Here is an 18227-nt window from a genome sequence, read left to right as displayed (position 1 = left end):
CCCAGCCTGCAAAGATAAGGCTCTGCCTTGCAGCACTGACACCACCCAGCACAGAATCAAGGGCTGGGGGGGAATTGAAATCAAGACAGCATGATTTAGCAGCTTGCGTAGTCTGTCAGCCCTCCGTGCTGTGTGGTTTCTGCAGTGGTAGGTGAAGAGTATATTCTCTGTCTCTCCCAGCTCCTCCTGCTTCCCTGTTTGTTTGGGTTGTATCCCAAAAACCTTTCCTGCATTACGTCCCCTTTTCCAATGCCCAGATGCATGATCTCAAAGGTTCCTGAGCTCATTTTACTGAGGGAGGACTGATGAGCCCAGCCCGAAGAGAGACCTCTGCTACCACTTAGAGGAGCTGCATCCCAGCTCCCTCTCCCCCAGCCCCTTCAACACCACCCACACAGCAATCCATCAGCATCACCCATGGAGCATCTGGGGGCAACATGTAATTAGGAATGATGCTGCCTGCCATTTATAGAAATACTACTGCAAAGAAAAGCTGGTGAAAGTAATACCCACCAACAGACATACCTTACAGCCTGCATCGAACATTAATGGGGAAAAGTAACGGAAAGGTGGAGGAAAGATACAGAGAGAAGAGAGAAGGATGAAGGCAGTAGCGTACTCCACACAGCTTTAAAACAAAGCAGTCATTAAAACACACGCTCAGAGTGATCATGATGTAGTTGTCTGATAAAACAGTTCAGCTGAAGCAGTAAATGAATTCTGTAAAACAAGAACACCCTGTCTTGCTGGGTAAGTAGAGCTGCGTTTGCTCCGTGATCCCTTTACTGGGATACAGCCCAGCAGAAATTGTGCAGCCACCCACATGCTACATTTCCTATGCGCAGAACCTCATGGGGCCCGTGGCGTTTTCCTCTCCTCTTGAAGTCTTTCACTGCAAGAGATCTTCTTTGAGATTTTCCTCACAGCTGATACTGTGTGGCTCATCTCAAGCATGCCGGCTCCTCAGTTTGGGAATGTTTCTTTTCAATTATTTCCTATTTTTAATCACCACCTTAATTTTTTTAAAGGATTTCAAAAAATCGGTTGTGCTTGTCACGACACTGTAAGCATTTAATATGCAGGCCTGTGTGCTCGCTTTTAAGGCATACATCAGCCTATTGTCACAGCAAAAACCAGCTGTTCGCGAGATGCTCTAACAATTCTGCCAAGACTCAGTAACTAGCCTTGGAAAAAGCAAAGTCAAACAAAAGGAGTGTGAACTATGACAAGAAATGTGTGGAGTGGTAATTTAGAAGGGCTGAAGGAGATGTGAAGAGTAATTAGCCAAATAAACAAAAACACGGGACAAATAATTTAAGTGCATCACAACCTGGAATCAAGGAACAGAGGGAGTACCTGAGGGCTGGAAAAGCATTGGAAGGAGCGAAAGGAGAGATTCTTGCATCTCTCCCACAGATAAAGTCATGTGGGAGATATGTGCATCAGTGAATTTGAGTTGAAGAATGAAAGAATTAAAAAACAAAAAGACAGAGAGACAAGATGAAGGAAATCCAGAAGAAAGTGACTGAACCACTATTTCGTTCAGGAGGAGAAGGGGAAGGAAGCAAATGGACCAGCTGCCTGCTCACGGCCCAACGATATGGCAACAGAAGAGAGCAAAGACCTCAGTGCTGTGCTTTCGGGGCTATGGAAAATGCTCTTCTAATGAGGAGTTTTTCAATTGCATTATGAAGCCAAATCAAATCCCTCCATTGCTTTGTTCTTTCACTCGGTTTGCTAATCTGCAGCAGTAGCACTGATGGCAGTTAAACAGGATGGAATTTGTATCAGGCTTAGAAATTGTACTTGCTGCCTATGGTTTCCCTGCAGAATGGCTTCAAATTACAGCGCACTTGTGTGAAGTTGCAGAGTTTTGTCATCTAACCGTTCCACCAGTCCAGAGCACATCACGGGAGCTGCGCCGCCGTCATCTGACTGCCATATGCCCGGGCCCAGGAGCCTTCCTTCAGTGCACAGTCACCCTCAAATCAACAAAAGCTTTTGTCTGGCTGAGGGTTTTCAGGACCAGCTCCCCAGACAAACAGGACAGTCTGTCTGCAGCACTAGTTAACGAACGTCCATCTTTTAAGTATTCTTCAAGTGTCCATCACCCCAGGATTCCAACACACTAGCACCACATTTCGTTCATCTGCAACAGATTGGAATGAACATTCAGCTGAAGTTTTACTAGCTTACTGGTGAATTTTCCCAAATTACCTTTTAGTTTTGTGGATTTTTTCAGTTCCTTCAATAGGTATTGCTAGGGGTTTTCACACTATGATCCTGACAGGCTACTTAGCTATGTATAAAAGGATCTCTAGCTCTGGTCCTTTGAACTACTCAGGTTGAGGGGAAGGGAGAGGTGTATCCCTCCTTCAACATTCAAGAACTTTCATTAAGATTACAGAAAATTACTTGTGGTCTCTGAGGAGCAGGAAATATCCAGATTTCAGATTGCTTTTGTAGTTCTGTGTCCTTCCTTTAGGTGTGCAATGATGTAGCTCTGTCTGTTTTCACACAGAAGGAATCCAGCTGACAGCACATTTTATTATAACTCCAGATGATGTTCAAGAGGATGAAAAAGTCATTTTTCTCAGGTGGTCAGAGAACAAGTCCCAATAAACTGGCATTCTTTCCTCTCTCATCTGAATTATGCAGAGGAACTCAAATTGTTTATAAAGTCGTTTCAAAGATGTTTGTAAAAAGAAACACACAAAATGAGGAAAAAAAAAAAAAAAAAAGAGGACAGTCCTGGACTTTTTCACCTTTTCAATTACTTTTCAATCTCTTAAGAACAGTCATTTAGGTCAGAGTAGTTAAACTGCTATAAAACAGCTGCTAAAGCATTCTTCTATTGTAAATCAAACAGCAATTTTACCAAACATTCCCATTGCACAACTACATTAGCATAAACACAAAATCAGGATTTAAAAAAACACTTGGAGGGGGAAGGGCTAGGCCTAAAATAAGGATTCATGACCTCATGATAATTTGAGCCACCAGCAAAAATGCTAAAATTTTGTTACTAGCAGGTCATGTCTGATATAAAAAGATACATAAATATGGGGAGATGGTCCAAACTGGAGCTTCACACCTCAGAGAGAAAGGTTTCCATCCTTGCTGTCGGACAGGGAGACGTATCACAAGCATAGCTATAGCTTCTGAAAGGGCAGCTTCCTAAAACACTGCCATCAAAATGCTTCATTTTCTCCATTTTAACCAAGGGAATTACCACAAGAAAATGAGGTAAGTTCAGCTACACATTGATCACATCAGTAAACAGTAGTAACACTTAGCACTCATAGCAGTTTTCAACTTCAAAGCACTAATGAACGACACCCCGGGATGTCCTGAGGAGGTGGAGGGAGGTCCTCCCTGTGCCAGACCCAGCCAGGTAAGGCTGGTGCACTGCTGCCGAACAGACGCGGGATGGAGGACGGGAGAGGAATCTGTAATTCCTCTCAGCCCTACGGGTATATGCTGTACTCTGCTTTTTCCAGGGCAGGGTGGGGTCTTAGCCCATGCAATTAAGGACAGACTGATTTCAGCTCCATCTCTCTGGCTGTGATGGCATACAAGCAGCACTGGCACAAGGCCTGCTCTCCTTGAACTCTGCCCAGCCTGCCACTGCCAAATTTCCCTGTCTCTGGTGTGCCCCAAACCCCTGTAGTGTCCACAGATAGGCTGGTGTAGGATTTGCTTTGGAGTGACTGAAAGCAAGAAAGTTTCATATTGTTAAACTGCTTATAGAATCACTGGAGTTATCCTCCTTTCCAGTCCCATAAAACAAAAACGTCTGTAGGAATCATGATCCAACACTAGGCTGGCATGAGCAGCACTGCCACTGTGCCACCGGCTGATGCAACTGCTTGGGCCCAAAGCAGGAGGCAGAGAAAACAAGCCCCATGACCAACCTCCGAGATGGCTACAGCAAGGAGGTATTACTCATGAAAGGAGATAGAAAACTTGAAGATTCCTTACATATTCATTTTCCAATGCAGGTAATAGCTGCAACACCAGTATGTTACTGATTCTTCTAATCTCCCTTTCTATCTCATGCCCTGCATGGCTGGGGATTCAATCTCCAACACAAAGCATGAGCCATTCCCCAAAAGCTCTAGAAAGATTTTCCTGCCATTCCCTATTTTGAAGCACTGTTGGGGAAGCAAAAGAGAAAGTCATTTTATCACTTCTGCTTTGTTTCCAGCAAGAAGCAGAGCTGTTCAGAGCACAAAGGAGTACAGGTGATGCAGATCCAGTGCCTGATTCTCACTGCAACGGAAATCAGGTGGGTGCTGCTGACCTTAATGGAAATTAGTACCATAAAGCTGGCATTAGTGAGCAGAGGACCTGCCAATGACCTGCTCCCCTCTGGCCGCTAAAGATGCTTTACAGAGGCAAGTCTTGTGAACGCAAAGACAGAAATCATTATAATTACATTTTGGTTGACCATGCTTGCGAGTGTGTATGTATGTACATACAGGGAGGAGTTACATAAAGATCAGAGCAGACTACAAATGGGAGCTATTCTTTCCAAATTTTATACATTGCTTTAGTCATAAAAAATTAACTTTGCCCAACTCAGTAAACTCCCTTCCCTCTTTGTTCATATTCATTCTAGTATATCCATAATTTTTGATCCTCTACTGATTTCCATTGTTGGGGCTTATTTTCTGTGACTTGAGAACCTGAAATTACGCTATATATCTTTGTAGCTCATTGAACTAACCAGCATTTATTTTAATTTAGTAAGGAAACATTTGGCTGGGTGTGACCAAATAAATACTGTGTCTAAACCAACACAAATATACTTTGCACAAGGCTATAAACCTGTCTCAGAGCTCTAATGATATTGCAAGTCAATGAAGCTTCAGTGTTCTCATTAACATGATTCCATCAGACCTCTATGTTGCATATTATTAATTTTTAACAATAGATTGTAACATAATTTATAGCACCGTGGGGCAACAAAGGCTGAATCTTGGTAGTAATCCAACCTTTTAGGTTGATAATGGCTTTAACACTGACCTCATATTGAAAGGTGAACATGTACAGAGGCCATCAGACCTAATTATAAATAGGACAACAGGGATAAAACACATCACTAGTCTGTGTAAGTGAAGACAAAACTTTCCTTGAGAGCAAAGGGCACAGATCTTGCCACAAGGTTACAAAAAGCGTTGTCGCTGACTTTGACACAAAAAATAATCAAGAACATTGTTCTAAAGAAAGACATTAACACACTTCCCCCCCTCTCAAAAATTTAATTTTTGTTATAAAAGGAACAAAATGTAGAATAGCTGAAGTTAATCTGGGCACCTATTCCTTAACTCAGTTTGGAGGTAGGAACTAGTAGGAACAAGCATATTTTTATGAAGAAAAAGCAAGCCTTCAAAATCTCTGTGTAAATCTGTTAAGATGATGACGTTAGTACACTCACATTGTTCCTCTCCATAGCTTGCTGATGCATGATAGTGAACACAACCGGTTTCTGCTACAGACAGTAGATCGTGGTCCTCAGCACTTCGCTGAGCACCCAGCAGGCCTCGTGATCGGACCTCTGGGTGGGAGGGAACACAAACAACTGCAAAATGCATTTAACCCAAGTAAGAGTAACTTCTTGTGAAAGGCAGCACAGTACCATTTCCTGGTTTAAAAGGCATTCTCATCATCAAAATATGCTTTAGCACTGCTTACATGTATTTTCTAATTCAATCTTTTGTGCAGTACCTAGAAATACAGTACAGTGGTAATAATGTAATTAGTATTTTCACTAGCTAAATTATAGAGCTGACTGCAGAATACAGCATAGTAGCATCAATATTAACAGTTAAGTATTATACAAAAATGACATCAATAGTTTTAGTATAGTCATGAGAGACATTGTAATTTCCTCTTTCTCCAAGATCCCTTCAAATTGTGTCAGATGAGGAAACGCACAAAATCCACTGGCTTTTAGTTCAACTCGAATTCTAAAAATCAGCATCTCAAAGATTTCTTAGGTAAATTTTTGTAGGTTCTTGAACAATGTTCCTTTCTGAATATGGTATTAGTTACGAAGACCTTAAGTTCTGCTGCATCGACCTCTCATGAATTTAATTTTCCCATCACTTCTGCAAGTTAACAAAGGAGTATAACAGATACTTCATAGCTGAAGATGGTGATACATAGGGATTTGTAATAACTATGCAAGACCATAAAAGCAATCCTATGTCAGTGCAAGAAGTGGAACCCCTGCCTTTGCAATCTAGTGCTACTCCATATTCCCTTTCTACCCTGGTCACATAGCAAGATCTAAAACTCTAACAGCCAAGATACTGGGCACCGTTAAGGAAGATACTGAGGCAAGCATGCTTTCACAGATTCCTCACCTGAAGGGACAACAGTCAGCCACCTCTACATGCCCAGAAATCAGAGGACTCCAATTTACACCAGAAGCTGAAGGCTATCCCACAGCACCCTCTGTGCCTAAAACTCCCTTTTGGCCAAGCTAATTCACAACCCCCTAGACCAAATCAAGAACACTGAGGATCTGCCCACACTCCATCCACTTCCTAATTACAGTAACTTTATGCTTTACTTCACAAAATGAGATTCATTTCTTCCTTCACCAGTTCCATTCAGCTCCTTCAACATTTTGTTCGTTTGTTTCTTAAGATGCAGATCTCCAGCAGATTGATCACTTCAGATGAGACAAAGCAATCCCTTGGTAAATCCCTCTGGAAATGCAGAACATATTATATGCACAAGAGTTGAACCCCTTGAATTTCCCCTTTTCAGATCCTCTTGGTTTCCAGTCATTCAGATAAAGAATGGAGCTTTTGTAGGCCAGTTAATCCATCCACTGAATGAAATATGGTAAAGTTTTACACATCCACATGTTCTTTCAAGGCCCTGGTTTACATCTGTAGATGTAATAATAGCTGTAGTAATGTAGACAAAAATCATGGCTCGGGCCCCCAGAGAAGATCTTTAAAGACTTGCGTTGAAAAGTCCCAATGCTGCAGTCAAAGGAACTGGCAAAATGATTTAAGGGCTGTCTCCGCTTACATTTATTTCTGCCAAAGCACTGGCTTAATTTTCTTTGTGTGTCTTAATAAGCCACCTCTGTGAGAGGACTCTTACTTGAAATGCTTGTGTGTCCTAAGCTCAGAAGTAGGCACTGTGGAGTGGTAAGCTGAGACAAACATCCAAAGGTGGCGTCAGGCTCAAGCTGCAAAATGAGCCTGTTCTTCATCTTCTCTGGCATCACAGTCACAAACTAGCATGAAAACAGCATTTACACAATGAATTAAAATGCAAATCTACATTTTATTCTATGAAATTGAGACAAATGATACACACTTGAAGCCTGCCAGAGTAGCAATTACAAACATTAATATAGTTTTAGATGACGACTTAAGCCAAATGAGAGGCTGGAAGAGAAACACTGTACATCAGAGCTTGTGAAACACTACAGAAAAAAAGCAACTCTTGCCCTAGTAATGTAAGCCTAAAATACAAATTAGCGATAATTCTGCTGTAAAGGGCGAGATCTGCCTCGTGCAGACGCGTAGCTCCAGGGAAGCCTCCAGCCACAAGGTGTACGTACAGTGCAGGGACGCAGCCTGCCAGCACAGGAGAGCTGAGGGGGTCTCAGGGTACGTGGGAGAGGACTTTGCACTGCCACAGCCTAACGGGATGTGGCATCGTTCAGGAGAGTCCTGCGACAAGAGGCCAAACAGCCACTGGCCTAGGACAGAACTGCCTAGCTCGTGTAAAGATGTATTTATGCTAGGTCTGATTTCGATTGTGCTCTGCACAATCAGATCGCTTTGAAGGTTTGCCTTGTGCAATCATTTCCTTTGTCAGGAATCAGAAAAAGACTGTGAAAAGACTGTGAACAAATTGTTTAGGCATTGAAATTTAACCCTGTGGAATCCTTACAGTGTAGCACAGTGTGACACAGCAGGAGCACATTTGTCAGGGGACTGAAGCCTCTTTGCTCTCTCCGCACAAAACATATACATTAGCATTGTGTGGCGTGGGTGTGCTCCCAAGCACATGATGCAGCTATGGGTACGCAGCTCCATGCCTACCCTGCCTCCCATCTGCACTGCAACTGCATTCAGCCCTCTGCACCGTTTCTCTTCCGTTAGGGAAAATAAAGGCTTCAGATCCTTCAAGACTCTCTGGAAGCCCTTCCATTACATTTTCTTTTAGAGATTGCACAAGATCTGATTTTTAAATATCCATAATGCATGTGAGAAAATTACTGAGTATTACAACAATCTTTTTAATAGACCTAATGTTTTTCCACTACTGTCCTAGCATTAATGTCAGAATATAAACACCAAAAACAAAAAGGCATTTGGTAGAAGCTAGTCAGTTCCAAGACTTTTCACTCTGATGTGGGCTAAGGAAAGAACCCAGCTGGTGTGGTTTCTATAGCAGCATTCACGACACCAACAGTTTCCATCTGAGTTCGGCTCCGTACAGCAAGGTACTGTGCATCCCCTGCTCCTCCTGAACAGCAGAGTCCGAAAGCACCAAGTACCTCACAGCAGGAGCACAGCCCTCTGTAGAATTAAACCTTAACACAAGATAGCCCATCAACGTTTTTGTGAACTGTTGAAAAATATGCTGACAAGAATAAAAGAAAATAGTCATTTGGAAATTGGCAGAGAAAAGCCACTCTAAATCATTTCCAACTGCAGTAAGTCTTTGCTCCTGTTTTACGAGTAATAGAAGAGACTATCCCTGTTTTATAAACACATTCAGTTAATATGTTTAAGAAAGTAGACAAGTTTCTCTCCTGTGGGGGTTTTCAAATATTGTCTTTCCTTGTGGCTGCCAGTATTTCAACATCCCGTTCTGGAAACACTGTTTATTACTCTTTGGAAAACAAACAAACAAACAAAAAAACCAACCAAAAAACAAACTGCTGCATAAGAGGAAAAGAAAGATGGTTAGAAGAACAAAAAAGGGTAAATGACAGTTACGTATTGGGGAATACTAAAGGGTTGTATGCGGCTCCCTGCTGCTACAGTACACCAGAGGAGTAAGCAGAATGTAAAAGTCTTTTCACTCTACATAAGAAGGCAAAAATATTTCCAGGATGTTCTACAGACAGGCAAGAGCTCCTACCTCCAATAACCTCCATGTCGGTGTGATCTGCAACTTCAAGACTAAGTTCCAAGTGTGTTTCAACTCAATTCTGCAGCAATTTCCACTCTTGAAGACTAAGTACTGAGCAGCCTTAGTCCCATCACTCAAATCAGTGGGACTCAAGTATCCTCAGGTTTTCTCTGAATGTGCTCAGAACTTCGCTAACAGTGTTCCTGCAGCCAAGCAATCCTCCTCTCTTCTGAGCCACACAAATTTCCTGCTGACCCAAATGGAGCCGAACCTCCCAGTGTCCTCCTTTTGTGCCTGTGGAAGTTCTAAGTCCACTCTGTCCTTTCTAAGAGGAACAACAATGCATACACCAAACAGTGGATTGCTCCTTCCCTCCACAGTGAATCCTGCTTTAATTAGGGGTACTTTTGCAGAAGATGTATTATCTACCATGCCAGGACCACCACGCTATCATATCATGCAGAATTCAGCCCTTTTATCATCATCAGATCGGATTATTTCTTTATTTAGCAGCTACTAACATGTTTGGAGATGCAAAATCACATCGCTTTACTTTCTGAAAGGTAGCAGCAGGAGATAGCTCAGTGCAGAACAGATTCCATAATTAGAAAAAGCATAGGGGCCAGCTTTTTCCCCTTCATCAAGCTTGGGAAGCTCTAAACAATATGCAAAGGCAAAAGGGGAAAATGGTTACAGTACTGAGAAGGCTAAAATTTGAATGAGATAATAACAAACCTTTCTTGTGGAAGGAAAAGGAAATGACTGATTCTAAAAAAGCTTCTGTGATAAATCATCACCCCTGCATGAAATTCCATTCATATATGCTGCAGTATCTGGTAGTAATGTGAGAGAAAAACAAAAAGGAACAAAAACTTAGCAACAAACAAGTTTAGAAAGAACAAAATATAGCTTGCCGGAATTGCTGAGCTCTTTCAGTAGTTCAAACAGTAGAAGGAGATTTCAGAATCAAACAAGAGTTTTAACAGCTGTATTTGTATTACAGTCATAAAGGCATAAATGTGAAATACAGCTCTAATAAAAAATTGAAGTTTATAAAACTGGATGGTAATTTTCCACCCTTTCCAGAAGCATCTCAGAATATCCAGGGGAATAATACCTGAAAGAGAAACATTTTGTTTGTGTATTAGACTACAAGGCATGCTCTGTGCTAAGTAATGAAACACTATTAATTTTCTATTGATCAGGAAAAAATCCTCGCATTAAACACTGGTCAAGGAATTCTACAGTTATTCCCCTACAATGTTTTAAGCACCTGCTTTTCAACTTACGTTATCATTTATACTTGGAAGTCAGGTTTTCAAAAATATGTTTAGCTTCCTTCAGGGCATGCAGGTAAGTGGCTAGTTTTTAGATAGGTTCAGCAGCCATAAGCATTGTCTTTCCTGAGAACTGTAGATGTTAACTTCTTTGAAATTATGGCCTTTAATAAAAAAGCATGAGTTTACACAGAACCATAGGCTGCCAGATGACAACAGTCTACTGCTGTTCGTCAAACACAAGCACACACCCCAAAGCTAATGTGAAGTCTATGTCAATGCAAGAGACATTGATTCCGGAACAAAAAAATTTATCACAATGACCTTCTGTCTCTAATGCCAACTCAAGGACGGAGATTATCCAATAGGTTTTCATTACAGTAGGACTCTATGGTGCCATTATTGTCCTACTGTCATTCAGTTGGTTTTCCACAATGGACCAACTACATGCTTCCAATATGCAAGCATCACCAAAGCTGCATTTAGTTCTTGTTTTCCAGGTTAAGAGTATCTGAAATTTATTACCATGTTATTCTAAAAACATACATCTCGGTACATTTCTGGTTTTGCAGGCACGTAAACTGTCATCTTTGAGCCCTGGAAGCTTTAACTATAAAGAGAGAGGAACACACTTCCATCTAATGCATGCCTAAATTGTATTCAAGTAGAAATCCCCAATGTTTTCACACTGAAGGAAGATCCATTTACCATGTTGATTTTCATTTTCTGGATGATTTCTGCACAATGTAACTCTTCTTAAAACTCATATTAGTTCTCTGATTGTAAAGCTAACTTTTCAATGCATTATTGTACTCAGTCTGCAAACAGCCTAAAATAACAGGTCTCCAGGACAAACCCAGAGCTGGAGTCTATTATAGCAGCTGTGCCTCAGGCAGCACAACCAGCATCAGGCAGTAGCACAAAGAGGCAAGCTGGAGATGCTCGAAGGGGCCCTTTTCTTTATTACATCCCAGCCTACATAAGTAACCTTGTTTCATTTACAGGGCAAAAAAAATAGCTGTAACAAAGAAACATTAATTATATCCAGAAAAGTGTAAGCAAATGTCCTCTTTCCCTCTGAAGTATTAGTATTTGTAGCTGCAGAATAAAGTTTCTTTATGATTTTGCTTTACCCATTTGACAGCCACTGGCTTTCCCTCGTGGAGACAAACAGGGCTTCATTTTGTGTGACTTAGTTTGCAGCTACTATTAGCTGAAGAACTCTGTTGCTATAATTAAAATTGATGATGCAGATTTTCAGAGCCTGTAGAGGGAGTGCACGAGTACAGCATCCTTTTGATGTGTTGATGGAGTGAAGGACTGGTAAATGGATATCTAGAATCTAGGAGGGCATTTCTCTCATTATTACAATTTAGGATGGTGACATTTTGACTGTAAGCTATTTAATAGTGTTTCTGTATTCATTAAGGGCAAAGTTCAACTTGGTGCAGACAGCTGGTGTATGGTCCTTTTATATAACACTTAAGCCTCATGATGAGGCTGGGGGAGGAAGGGCAGCTGTGGGCAGAGCGACCGTGCAGGAGAGCCTCTGGACCCTCTGCACATCAGAGGAAGTTTCAAAGGAGCCTCTGAATACGCTATCAGACAGGCTCTTAGGGAAGTCGAGGATGCAAGCAAAGATTCACCAATACCTGTAGTTTGGAGCCTGAGTAATCCATAAATAAGTTACCAAGATAAACTAAACTTCCAACAGACATTCATTAATATGAGAGTGGTTGTGCTGAAGTCTCGGAGTTTGTCTGGGTAGTGCAGGACTGACTTTTCTCCCCCAGTTTCCTGCAAGAGCCTGATTATTTGGCCTTTGTTTACAGACAAAGAAATTTGATCCCAAAAACAATCAGAAAAGAAAAGGCATTCAAAAGTATGTGTCTAACAGTTGTGTTACCACTGGGACAGTTAACCAAATGTTGTGCTGTTTTATGAAAAACAAAACTAATGTAGAAGTTAAATTAATATTTTAAATCCCTGCTTTGTGTTGTTCCTGGGAAAAACATCTAACAATGTTACAAGTATGAATTTTTTAAACTTCATTTTCCTTACCTTACTATTTCCTCTGGATAGCAATTGTTAATAGTGTTGATATATTCCTGAAGAAGTGACCCAGGTTCTGCTTTTATTTCTTGAACCTTTTTAAGTCCACCAGTTGTTACAAAGAGACGACGTGCTTTACTGTCATGTGGTAACACCTACACACAGGAAAGTACATTAAAAAAAAAAAAAAAAAAAAAGAACATTTTCTTTTAAAGGAATCTCTATGCTACCAGGCTCAAATACTGCTTATCTGTTTTTAATTCAGAGGACAGATAAAATGGAACACATCAGAGGTACAACATCTGTAATGACTACTGTATTTTAACACCCAGTTATACATAGAAAAAATCACAAACCAGCCCTTTATGGTTATAACATAATTTAACATGTACTTTAATACATACTATATAGAAAAATACTAAACTGAATATTTATCTTTATGTAAATAATATTTCTTGAATTATTCCTACAGAGACAATATGATTGCGGAGATTAAATAGATAATAAAACCAGAACACTAACATGGCATAACAACAGCATCTGTTCCACTTAAACCAAGTTATTCAGGTCTTTTATGTCAATTTCCAGAGTTTAATTGTAGAGCACAATTTTATATCATTATAATGATCTAGTATAGATTAAAACAATACTGAGAATTGTTGCAAGTGAACAATGCAGCCTTGAAGCATTACATGCTACTATTAAATTCCTAGATATTAAAATCCTACAACACACTGTGTAGCCATGGAAGCCTTTTACAAACGCACACACACAAACACACAAAGCAAAAATGTGAAGTTTCTGCAGCCAAAGGGGATGAGAAGCAGAAATGATCAGACAATACATTCTGCGCTCCCTGAGTGATGCCAATATGCAGCTCTGTCCAGCGGATGGGAGGGAGGGAGGGGAGGAGGGAGGTGGGGGCTGGGCCAGGCAAGGGAGAATGACAGCATGTAGTCCATAGGCCCACAGGGCTGCAAAAATATTAAAAAAAAAAAAAAAAGGAAAAAAGAGAGAGAGATAATGCAAGACATCAGCTGCATCTACAACAAAACCAGATGGGTTTCAAACCAACTCTGAGTTACATACTAGGGGAGCAAAAGCATTTTGTATGCCTTCACACTGGTCAGACAAATCAAGCCATAAATTTGACTGTATCAGTGTAAAACAAGAGCCTTGAAGGAGGAAGGAATTGCCTAAAAGGATGAAGGGAAACAAGGATGAGATTTCTGCCACGCATATAGGCAAACAGCCTCCATTTCTCTGATCCCTCTAGCCTGTACAAAATCAACAGACAGGTAAAGAAAAAACAGGGGAGCATAGAGACTTCTCCCTATTTTATGCTCCATAGAAGTGCCAGGAACAACTGTGATCGTTCCGTTGTGGGAACTGAAAAGATGGCTGTTTCCACGTATCTCCCACAAGAAGAAACTAGCAAGAAGACGGGATATGGCCCTTTCCCTGCCTTCCTCCTCCCCACTGTGACTCCCAGGCTGGTTAAGACAGCAGAAAACTCTCTTGGAAGAGGCCCTAAAGACAGACAGCACCTCTGAGACACAGTCCCTTCCCCCAGTCCAAACTGAGACAGCAAAGAATTGCACAGACCCTGAAAAGGATAATGCTAAAATGACACAGTCCAGCACCAAGAACGGATAGCATCTCACTCTGAAGCACAGCTCAGAAATAAGGCTTTTACTGTGCTATAAATAAGCCAACAGAAGTAATACACCGCAGGTCTAAGAATAGGAAATTCCCAAGCTATGGTACAGGAGAGAAAAATGCTTTTACTGCAGATAACTTAATTTTAAATGTATACTTCAGAAGAGCAAATGCCAGACAAGTACAGTTTGTTTAATACACTGTAGGAGAAGAAAAACGAAACAAAACAAAACATCAGCTGATATGAAGGGTACAAAACCACTTCAACAGCAAACAACATTCAAATCTATACACTGGGTAACCAGTTACTATGCACTCGGCTCATTAATAGCTCCAGTCAGCACACAGAAGCAAAAGGCACCGGATTCTGAGCAAATCTTCAGTCTTTGTACAGATTTAGCAAGAAGACAAGACAAACCTAAGTGTGGCAATGTAATCAGGAATCTGCACTACAAACAGTAGTGCTTCCAGGTCTGTGATAATCAGAACTGAATATCAAGGGTGTTTTACTTGGCCACTTCCAGAAAGCACATCTCACCAAGAGAGCCTGGTACCCGCTGCTAACAGATTACACCACAGAGTTTTGCAGAAAAGAGTCTATAGTTGAGCAGGATTCCCAACAGCTGGTGAACATTGCAGACACTGGAAATCTCCTGATTAGTTAGGAATTACTTAAATAATTTGAAATATTTTTATTAGATTATATCACCCTTTACATGCTGCGCTCAAATCAACAATGTAGTTAACAACAAACAGGTTCAAATTTTGAGAGGGATGAGAAAAGATTTGGGATTTTTACACTTACTTAATTGAGACTAAAAATTAATGAGGATAAAAGTGGTGAAGCTTTTATCCTCTAGATTATTGTAAAATACCTGACTTAAGACACTCCTGTATAGATAGCTTGTACTTTATCTAAAACAGATGTGACTGGGATTTATGTGATACATTGGCTCAGTAAAAATATTTGCACATGAGTTAATATCCCACTTAATCTCAAGAGGCAAGGAAGAAAAAAACACCTTGCTTATAAGCAACTGTTTTCCAAGTCTTAGGATGAATTACGGCATGTTCCAGATGAAACAGTATCCAGCTTTATCAGACAAAAGAAGGGGATGCTCCAAACTGCTTCTGCAGGGGATGCTTGAGGATCCTGAGAAAACAACTGAGACCTTTAGGGAGACTTCATCTTTGGAAAGATAGCTTCCTTGCTAAATGGAAAACAATTAACATATTACTCATCAAGCAGAGCCTTTTCTTACCTTGCTAAACTGCCCAACAATATATTTCATAATATTGGGAGGGGCATCATGCAGTAATGGTTCAAGTGCTGGAAGATACGTGCATTTCTGAAGGATGTTCTTTAAGGCTTTTTTAGTCTATTGAAACACAAAATAAAATTTCTCTAGTAAGACATCAATGAAAACAACAAGAATTCATGTTATATATCACTGAAGTCTGATCAAAAAAGCAAATTGATCAGAATTCTCGAAAAGCATTTTCTGAATAAAAACTATGATATCTATCAGGTCACTTAATAAAGAATCAATTTTCTACTTAGATTTATTAAACCTCAAAACCTACAGTGCATCACATTCTTATTATGTTATCTATGGTCAAAGTAATGGCAATTTTCCTTTGACTACAATGGAAGCAGGAGTAGACCCTTTAAGTAAATTGAAGTACTGTAATACAATAAGAAAGCTAAATCAAAACACATTCTAAAAGATTGTATTTTAGAAGTGGCTTACTAGGGGAGTCTGCTGGTCTGGGATAGCAAAGTGCACTACCGCCCAGGCAGGGAGGGAAAGAGAGAGTGAAACAGTTGTACATCAGCGCTTCATTTCTGAAAACAGACCCAATGCTGTCTGCTACAAGCAGTCGCGACCTTCTTGGGTAGGATTATAGGTACAGCTAATTTGGCCTTGATATTTTGGTGACCACTGAAAATGACTATACAAAAGGTATTTTACAGATCTGGAACATTATACTTCAGTGGAACGTACAAAAGCATAGTACAACAGGGGAGACCCTATCCTGTCATGTTATACTCTTCAGTTGATTCATTTACTGTCACTCAAAAATACACCTTACCAAACTGCAACTCTACTAGCTCCCACACAAGGAGGGCTCTAAACGTGAGCAGTTGCATGTTTTCAAGAGCAGAGCTTTGAGTATTTGTTACAGTTTTATTATAATAATAAAAATGTAAGCGAATCTACTACAAGGACTATAATATTTTGTACAAGAGCTTATACTTCAAAAAAAAAAAAGTAGATAATTAGAAATTAGTCACTCACAAGAAATTATAGCATTTATAGGTGTATGCAACTCTGACCTAAACTGGGAAGAAAATGAGGGACTAGACTGCTGTGGCTGTACCATATGATTTGGTATGTACCACATGCACACCTGTTAGGGCCAGCCAGTCCTAACAAATGACACACAGCCTTCGGACACTCTACACCCAGGAAATCTGTGACTCGATGAACATCAATAAAAGCACATACCATTTAGTAGTTTTTAAGCAATTAGACCTGTTGATTACAATAAATATCTCATACTGCAGATACTACTAATATACTTGCTTTCATTTGAAGATCTTCCGAACTGCGTGTGTCCATATACATAGCAAGCAGTGTGGGTAGCACATTTGCTACTGCAACAGCACGTGCATGCTCAGGCGTGTGTCTTCCAACCTGTCCCAGAGCCCAGGCAGCTGCCGCCTTAATATGATCTTCAGGTTCTTCTATCAAGCAGGCACAGAGTGGTGGTATTCCCTGCAGCATTAATCAAAAGCACAACCTGTGGAAATCTACACCAGGGAAGGACAACTTGAAACTGATAGAGGCTGTTAGATAATGTTTCTCTATTTACACCCTTCTTCTAAAATAAGCTATAAGAGAACACATTCTAGCGGTGTCATATTTTTACAACATCATGACTAGCAAGAATTTTGAATAAATCTTAATAAATCTAGTTAAAGAAAGAGAGAAACAGATTCAATGTTCTAAGTCAGAAGGCAGTTTGAGCTAAGACACAAATTTAAGGGATAAAAGGAATACATAACACAATTCAGGTTGCACTGAAAGTAAAGGCTTCAGTTTTGTCAGACTGAAAATAAAAGAATTTGAGTGTTTATGAATCTATGAAAGCAGTTTAAGACCAGAAGGGCTCAATCACTGAGTCTTTTTTTTTTTTTTTGTCCACAGCACTAAATTACAACTTATCAACCTCTTCTTGAGTCCAGTAGTTCACGTTTGACTCATCCAATCATTTCCAGAAAGCTTTCAACTCTTGATTTGAAGACATCAAGAGATGGAGAATACCTCATTCACATCTGTTACTGAAGTTCTTCTGGTTCAGGGTCACAGTCTTTGTCCTTTCTCCACAGGATTATGGAGTTACTTAGTAGCTGGTATTTTATGCCAGGATACTTCAATAGGAATCATTTCATGCTACTTTAGGTAAGGCAAGGCTACTAAACCTCTAACTAGAAAACCTTTTTCTCCGTCCCATGGATCATTTTTTAGTCTTTTCTGCACACTCTTCGGGGTTTTTTTCAAGATCCTTTTCAATACAGACAACAGAACTGTATGCACTAGTACTATAGATAGATTAACTTCTCTTTTACAATAATCCTTCCTTTTCCACTCTTTAATACTGCAAAGGACTGAATTGTCTTTTTCTTTTGCCACTGCACTGCAGCAGAAGACCACAATGAAGTATTTGTCCACTAGGAACCCAAAAATCATTTTTCAAAATTCATCCTTTCCAGGATACAGTACCACAGAATGGAGCTATCACTTTACAGCCTAACATCGTAGATGTATAACTGCATGTGGTTATGCCACAGTGCATTTCTTTCAAATGGTTCCAGTTTACCAAGCCACGTCCTCAGCACTACGTACCATTCCACAAGCTCAGTTTCCCCTGTGGCAAATTTTTTTTTTAAACGGTTTTTGGGTTTATTTGGGTTTCTTTTGTGGATCATTCATTAAAATATTTAATTTCATGAGAGTTTGCACAGATCCGTACAAAATCTATCACTGCGCTCCCATTCAGTTATGGTAGCGACCATTATTACTCTTCAAAAATTTATCACTTAGGTGCTTCCTCATG

The 18227-nt window shown here is 40.3% G+C and overlaps 1 protein-coding gene across 2 annotated transcripts in view; it reads right to left on the bottom strand.

Annotated features, from left to right (window-relative positions):
• Window positions 1-10167: 10167 nt before the first annotated feature.
• SPAG6 (sperm associated antigen 6) overlaps window positions 10168-18227 on the bottom strand; it is a gene marked incomplete at both ends in the record, with an annotated part of 34599 nt that continues 26539 nt past the window's right edge. Inside the window, 4 exons of one of the 2 annotated variants that reach the window (XM_082321729.1) lie at window positions 10168-10234; window positions 12456-12601; window positions 15368-15484; window positions 16694-16885. In XM_082321729.1, coding sequence (XP_082177855.1) covers window positions 10168-10234; window positions 12456-12601; window positions 15368-15484; window positions 16694-16885 — 522 coding nt within the window. The remainder of the gene's footprint in view (window positions 10235-12455; window positions 12602-15367; window positions 15485-16693; window positions 16886-18227) is intronic. The other variant, XM_082321730.1, reaches the window with a different exon arrangement.

This window comes from Platalea leucorodia, assembly GCF_965183815.1.
Source record: "Platalea leucorodia genome assembly, chromosome: 1".
Taxonomy (NCBI): Eukaryota; Metazoa; Chordata; class Aves; order Pelecaniformes; family Threskiornithidae; genus Platalea; species Platalea leucorodia.
This window is presented reverse-complemented; position numbering and strand designations above follow the sequence as displayed.